This window comes from Hydra vulgaris, chromosome 06 (assembly GCF_038396675.1).
Source record: "Hydra vulgaris chromosome 06, alternate assembly HydraT2T_AEP".
In the NCBI taxonomy this organism is placed as follows: domain Eukaryota; kingdom Metazoa; phylum Cnidaria; class Hydrozoa; order Anthoathecata; family Hydridae; genus Hydra; species Hydra vulgaris.
The window spans coordinates 38675105-38683391 of NC_088925.1; the positions used below are offsets into that span (position 1 = coordinate 38675105).

At 24.2% G+C, this 8287-nt stretch overlaps 1 protein-coding gene across 1 annotated transcript; it reads left to right on the forward strand.

Annotated features, from left to right (window-relative positions):
- The first annotated feature begins 1028 nt into the window (after positions 1-1028).
- LOC100197425 (EF-hand domain-containing protein D2 homolog) lies at positions 1029-8097 on the forward strand. Its single transcript, XM_065800072.1, has 4 exons — positions 1029-1296; positions 3576-3723; positions 4341-4449; positions 7126-8097. The coding sequence occupies exons 1-4, from the start codon at positions 1145-1147 to the stop codon at positions 7287-7289; spliced, it is 573 nt and encodes a 190-aa protein (XP_065656144.1). The 5' UTR covers positions 1029-1144; the 3' UTR covers positions 7290-8097.
- Positions 8098-8287: the final 190 nt, after the last annotated feature.

Here is an 8287-nt window from a genome sequence, read left to right on the forward strand (position 1 = left end):
TTAGTGTAAACAAGATTTTCTTATTAACATTCAACTTCAAGATATTTGTTTGGATTCTGATATTAAACTCTAATCTAATCAGTTGTGTATCTATATGAAAGTATGATCTTTTTCATTTTTTATCAATGTTCTTAAATAATTGTCATAAGTACGTAAGTAAAACTAATTTTAGCAAACTTTTTTCATAGTATATAAATCAAATAGATCATTTTAAAACAACTTTTAAAATAGTTCGTTTTAAATTTATTCGTTTTAAAGTATTTACCTTATTTATAGGCTGTAGAAAATCATTAAAAGAATTTATCGCGATAAGAATCTTTGTTTAATCGTAAATAAGAATCTAGACCGGTTTTAGTTTAGTTGAAGTTTTATTAAATTTTTAAAGTTCTGTTTTTATTTTACTTGCCGTTTTATCTCCCGATTTAATCACTACATCTACAAATCTGTTATTCGCTACTTTATGGAATGCTGTTGCCATGTTTAGGCTGGTTCTCTTAATGACATTCGTTCACTTCTATACGATGTACAGAACGTCTTTGGACATCGTGTAGAAAAAAAGAGAATTTCAAAAAACAAAAATGTTTATAAATATAAACAAATTAAAAAATGAGTAGCCATGGCGCAGTGCTAACGCACTTGCCTCAGAAACACAGGATCCCTGGTTCAAACCCCATCTCTGGTTTTGCGACATCGGTTAGGATAGAGGCGTGACCTTCCTATTAAATGCTCTTCCTCGGTGCTCTGTGATAAGACCGTAAGGATCTCTTGGGGCACCTAAATAAAAAAAATATACTTAAATCATAAATAAACTGTTTTAATAGTTACTAACTAAACTAACTATTTAATAGTTAGTTGATTTATAGTGCATTTATTTATTTGCATTTTTAATTTTATTATAGCCAGATGGTAGCTTATTGGTAAATATCAACCAAGCATTAAAGAAAATCGAGAAAGGAAAAAGTGCCAATCATTCTGTTTCATGCTGCCAATTGCAACTTGAAATCATTTTAGTTTAAATGAAAAACCCGGTATCGATAAAGTTAAGAGCGTTGATGGCGAGTGGGATGCGTCCGAAATATTTGCCTCTAAGCGTAGCATATTGTTAAGCTCTTCTTGGCAGGAAAAAGTGTGAAACTTTCTTGAAATGGCAGAATTAGCAGCTAAACTTGCACATAGAAATGCTGTAAATGACGGACAAGCCCAAGCAAAATTTATTAATGCTCCAAAAAATATCTACACTGAGTTTCCTGAGTTCACCCGTAAGCAAATTAAAGAATATGAAAAAATATTCAAAAAGTAAGCCTTGAAAAATTGTTTTCTTAATGCGTTAATTAAAAACTTTGAGTTCTATTTTTTCAAGAATCTTTGTTATATATTTAACTTTTCATTTTCTTTTGTTTTGCATGTCAGATAACCTTCTAACCTATTCCTGATTATTGTTAAATTTTCACATTTTAAATTCTGACTGCGTTTGAAAGAATCAATTTGATTTTAAAAAGAACAACAGATATATGGAAATTCAAAAAATTGTATTTGTTCTAAAAACTCAAACTTTCAAAAAGATTTATAGTTTTATTTTGTTAAGCAAAAGTTAATGCTTTATTATAGTTATTAAGTACCAATGATACTTGTTGTTAAAGATAAAATTATTGTAAGTTTACACCATGACACCGAAAGTTCTGAGTTCATTGACGTAACTAAAAATATGAGTTACTAAAATTTTAATAGTAGTTTCAAATTAAACACTGAAATTTGTTTTTAAGAGCATTTAACTTTAATGGCTTTATTTTAAATTCTGGCACTGGTATAGTGCTTTTAAATCCAGTCATTAAAAAATAAAAAGCTAAGTACAATAAATTATAAAATATGCCAGTAAAAGTTGTAAACTTGTAAAGTTATGGAAATTAATGGGTTGTTTTACTTGAAGATTTCAACTGGATGATACTGACTAGCTTAACAGTTATTTTAGACTAGTTACTTAGAAACAGTAATGTCTTGTTACATATTAAAAAAAGAGTTTATTGTTCTGTGATTTATTTTTAAGTTGATTTTAACATAGCACTTTAATTTGAGTGATTGTTAGCAAAATTCATTTATAAGCAACTAGTAAATAAACAACAATTTTGGTGTTACAAATTTTGCAAGCATTGAATTTATTTGTTTTCCATCTGATAAATGTTTCAGCATATCTTCACAAATCTTCAAACATATAACAGTAACCGAAACACAGACACATTTTACATTGTGTTCTATTTAATTTGATTGTGGATTTTTTTTTAAAACAATTTAAAATGCAAACATTTGAATGGAAGTTAAGTATTTAAAAAAAAACATAAAAAGCTGTATTTAAATAATATAGTAATTAACTATTTAAATAAAATAAACACGATAAACTGAAAGAGCTCTAGTATTAAAAAAAAACTGAAAAACAAACAAAAATAGTCTAAAAAACTTTTGTGGAGGTGAGTATGTAGAAAAAAAAAAAAAAAACTTTAATGTTTGATGGGTTATATAAAAACAAAATTTGGTAAGTTGAACATGAAATAATAACTCGTTTGAGCAGCAAAGCTAGGTTTAAAGTTGTTTCAAATAGGTGGTGATCTTACCGAAAATTACAAAAAAACACTTGTATTGATATTTTTTAGTATAAGAAACTTATAAGGTTCTATTTTTGTGTTTAAAATGACAGTTGTTAAAAAATATTAAAACAGAAGTTTTAACAATATAAAAAGATTTTTCAAATAATAATTAGTCTAACATGATTAAGTGTATAGTTTACATGCACCCTGTCTGAAGAAAGATTATATGGTTTCAACTTTTTGATTAATGATATGCACAGGGATGGGGTCAAAAAAAGAATGTGCATCCAAGAGCAAGGGGTTACTATATAAGTGATTATTGTAATATTGAGTTATATAAAAATGCATCTGAATAAAAATTTGGCTAAATATCATTTATAGTTGTTAAGTACTTAGACAACTTTAGTCTTGATAAAAATCTTTGTCCAATTAAGCTTTAAAAGTATTTCGATGATATAACTTTAGTATAAAATTTTTGTTTAATGTTCCTTTTAATTATTTTGAAGTAGTATGCTACTTAAAATAGCTGCTATTTTAATTATAAGAATAAAACTTTATGAAGTGTTTTATAAAATAAAGTGATGTAACTTTTTTTCTAAAAATCTTGACATAGAAAAAAGTGTTATAATTAAAAAAACTGTAAATTACTTTAGTATAACATTATAATGTTTTTTTACTAATATAATTTACAATAAAATAAAAGCCTTACTTTTAAAATTCAATTATTTAGCAACAGTTACAAACTTTAAATCTAAAAAGTTTAAAATGTATAAGTGCTTTTCATTAATATATTATTCTAAACAAAGATCAAAGCTTCACTTAATTGTTAGTAGAACTGTGCTCTACATTAAAATTATAATAGATTACTATTCACACCCCACTCTGCTGATCTTTCAACAATATAACTTTGAAACACAAATCATAACAACCAATGTTGTTTTATTGAAAAAAATTAAAATCTTGACTATATGACAATGGCGTGCTTTGTTTTTACAGGTATGATGCTGACAACAGTAATTATATTGACCAACATGAGTTGCAAATCATGATGGAAAAGCTGAATGCGCCACAAACTTATTTAGGTTTGAAAGCAATGATAAAAGAAGTTGATGAAGACCAGGATGGACAAATAAGTTTTCGTGAGGTAAACTTTTGATATTTTAAATTTCTGCTTCAATTTTACTGAGAAACCAAAATGCTCCAGTATGAGTTTTATTTTACTAAGAGACTGAAATGCTATATAATATTGTATTTTTTGTCATTTTTTTCATTCTTTAAAAGTTTTATATGTAAATTATTTATTTTTTCGGCTTTAATAAAGTCACCAGGGGATATATAATAATTTGAGCGGTGCATTTTCGTAAGAAAATTTGCTGTATATAGACATTTTTTGCAAGAAAAAAAACTATTTAACGTTTAAAAAAAGTCCTCAATTTCTGAATTCAGCAGCACCTAAATACAGTCGGCAATGTTGAAAACAGTCTAAAATAGCCCCTGGTCACAAAAAATAAATATTTTTTTGTAAAGTATTTATTTAGTGTAAAGTATATATTTAGTGTAACAAACCTTTTCCTTTTTTAAACAAATTGAATAAATGGTTTTTTTTTATAAAGTTATATGGTGTAAGTACTAGTAATAAAGTTTATCAAACTATATATTCAAACATTTTTTAATTAAATTATTTGTAAACAAAAAAAAAAATTTTGCTTTGTTGTATTAACTATAAATTTGTAACTAGCTACTGCTACTTTTTTTTTTTAGTTTATACTGATTTTTCGCAAAGCTGCATTGGGTGAATTAGAAGCAAGTTCTGGATTAGGTCAACTTGCTCATTTAACAGAAATCAATGTTGATGAAACTGGAGTTGCTGGTATAAATTTTTACTTAGTTTTTAGTTTGACAAGTAAAGAAAATAGTAAATAGAACGTTAACTTGTATATGTAATAATAAGGCACAAAATAAATTTATCACAGTAAAAAATTACTTTAATTGCATGGAGGTTAATGATATGAAGAATGAGTTAGACAGAAGTCATGCAAGTAAATTTAATGGTGTTGATAAACCTATATAACAGGAAGACTCAAAATAAAAAAGCGTTTTTATAGTATTCTAAGTTTTTTAAATTTTGGAATGGAAAATGAATAATAGTTGGAAAATTGAGACATGTTAAAGATGTTGCTCCTTATATTGATAGAAAGATAACACTCAAATTGTCATAAATGTAATATAACTCAACTTATCATATCTAATACGTGACTATATTGTAAAAGTTATATTGTAGATAAGTTGTAGTATCAGCATATTTCTAAGTTCTATATTGTAAATATTTTTAATTTTAAAACTATGATTTTAACGTGGTTTTGAAATCAAAGCTATTTTAATTATAAAAATTACAAATAAAATTTAAATGAATTTAGGAAATATCATTTTTCTTGAGGGGTTTTCCCTAATTTAGGTCACACATTTTACTTTTTTGTTTGCGTAAAGGGGAAGGTTACCTATTTGTGAAAATGTCTTAGATTTTAAACTTAATTGGAAAACAAAAATGAATATAAATAGAAACAAGTATGTACAAAAATGAATATAAATAGTAACAAACAATATAAATAGTAAAATGAATATAAATAGTAACAAACAATATAAATAGTAAAATGAATATAAATAGTAACAAACAATATAAATAGTAAAATGAATATAAATAGTAACAAGCATATATGGACATTTACAAATAGTAATTCTACTAACCTTAAGTAAACACCAATGTAGATCTTTATATATATAATTAGTAATAATTATAAGAATAGTAATGATAATAATAAAAAATATATATAGTAATAAACATAAGAACCACAATAATAATAAAATAAACAACAATAATAACAATTATATTAATTATAATAATAATAATCAAAATAATAAGTCACTTTTTTTTATAAACACAATAGCTAAATATACATATAAGTTAGTTACAAACAGTTGACTGATAAAATGTAACAACTGACAAGGATATAAAACAGTTATTTAAATTGAAAATAATAAAATAGGAATAATAACAAAGTTAAAAATTATAATAATTGTAGTTATGATAAATATTTAAAATTAAAAAAAATAATGCTATAACAAAAAACATAAGAAAATATGATAAAAAATAAAGATAAAATAAAGAAAGAAAAAAAAGCATTTAAAAAATGAAAGTTAAATATTTTTACATGCATACACAAACATAGATATAAAGATATATACACATGCTAACCCACATGCATACACACATATTTGTACATAAATACTATGCACATGTACATATACTCCACGTACATATGTATACATACACATATATTTACATAAAAAAGAATATATATTATTTTCAGCCATGATATAAAATAATTCAATTTAAATCAAATCATTTTTGAAAGAAAAAAGTTAGAATCTATTTTATTTCAATTTATTTATCATTAACTATTTTTTCCAAGAGGTTTGATATTTATTTAGTTGTAAAATTTTAATTTCTTGTTATCCGTTTTTGGATGTAGCACTTTGAAGGATTCATAAAGATTTATTTAAATGAGAGGAGGTGCTTATTTAAATAAGCCAGTTTAAAACTATTTTGTTTATTAGTAGTTTTTGCTTCTCTTGGTATTATTTCTTTCTAGCAATATTATTTCTTAATTTTATTATTAGTGCAACATGATCAAATCTAGATTGTAAATATTTTATAGTGCTTACTGTTTCTCATAGTTGATTAATTTTTCAGCCAATCATGTGATTAATCTCATAAATAATCTTTTATTTAATCATGTCTTTAATCTCATGAATAATTTTATATGATCACCATGTACATTAGGCTGGGGTGAAAATAAAAGTTTGGTCTATCAAAGAATATTTTTTTGCGTCTAACTGTAAATGAATAAAAAATATTAATATAAGACATGGGAAACCGCCCAATTTTAACCCTTAAACATTAGACAGGTCCCTAATATTATAGAAAAAAAATTTCTTTAAAAGTATGTCATGTTGGGTTTTCAAATGAAGCGAAATTTTATAAACATTTCAAAAATAATAATTATGTTTTATAAAAACATCTCTAAAAAAATTGACTCAAAAACACTGTGAAAAAAATTAATTTTTTCAATTATGTTAAAAAATGGCAGTTTTTATGCATTAAAATGTAAACTAATAATCTAAATACAAAATTATTATTATTTTTGAGACCCAACATGACATACTTTTGAAGAAATTTTTTTTCTATAATATTAGGGACCTGTCTGATGTTTAAGGGTCAAAATGGGGCACTTCCAGTAAAACATTTTTATTTTTTACAAATGCTTCTGGTTTCGTATATGGATTGGCAAATAAGTATGGTTTGTTGTGATGAAATTTATACTTTTGTTTATTTTCACTCCAGCCTAATGTACATATAAAGATTTTTTTGAAATTGAAATAGAAACACTTGCTATATTAATAAAGTAAAATTGATAAGCTCTGTTTCTTGCGCACATATGCTTGTTAAAAAATTGCTAAAAAAATAATTTTGTTTTGTTCATTTTAGGAGCAAAGGATTTTTTTGAAGCGAAAGTAAAGCAAGCAAATTCTACAAATCGTTTTGAAGATGAAATTCGCCAGGAGCAAGAAGAAAGAAGAAAACAAGCGGAAGAAGCAAGTGCCAGAAAAAAAGCATTTAAAGCAAAAGCTCAGTCTTTTGAACAACTATGAGCAGTTTTTAAAATATATGTTACTTGTATTTTTATTAAATTTATGTAAATTTACTATTTAAGTTTTTTCCTTTTCTTTTTTTTGTAAAATATTGTAAAATTTATTTCTGTAAATCATATATCTTTTGTTGGTAATGGTCTTCTTATATTTCTTATTCGAATATTGATATTTTAAAATTCCCATAAAATTGTATATATTTTTTCAATTAGCATAGTTTTATAAAAATATGCTGCTAACTTAATCATAAGCGTTTTTATTGTTATATCTTTTGCAATCTTTTGCAGTAAGATGTTTTATTATATCCTTTGCAATATATTTTGAATTAAAAATTTTTTTAGAATAAAAAAAAAATTGTAAGATTTTTTTCATATAAAGTTCACTAGAGTTATTATTTTAATTGTAATACTGATGGTTTAATATTTAGTTCTTTAAAAAGTTCAAAAGTTTAAACATTAAGTGTGTTTTTTATATTGAAAATTTCTTAAGACTTTTTGTGTGTGTCTGTATGTATCTTGTAATCTAAATATACATTTCTAAATAGTCTTAATAGATTTTATATAATTTCTTTCCTTCTCTGCATTGTTTAACTATAACATTGTTTAACAGAGTCAGTTTTTCCCTTTGAACATTGTTTAACAGAGTCAGTTTTTCCCTTTGTGTTTTTTTAGCTTTTGAATTGGTAGTATAATTGCTTTTTATTTGAACTAAATTATTTTATCATGTATTAAATTTATTGCATTTGATATTTTTATTGTAAATTGCATTTTTTTTTTTTTTTTTTTTTTTTTAAAAGACAATTTTCTTGTAAGTTGTTCTTTTTTTTCCTTAATTCTAAGATAATCAAATTTCAATAACGGTTTTAATTTTTCCCTTCCTTTATTTTACTGTTATAAATGACTTAAATATCTATAATTTATATAAAAATAATAATTATAATTTTTTTTACTTCACTAATAAAAATAACTATTATAAGTTATTTTTAAGTAATGTTTTTGACT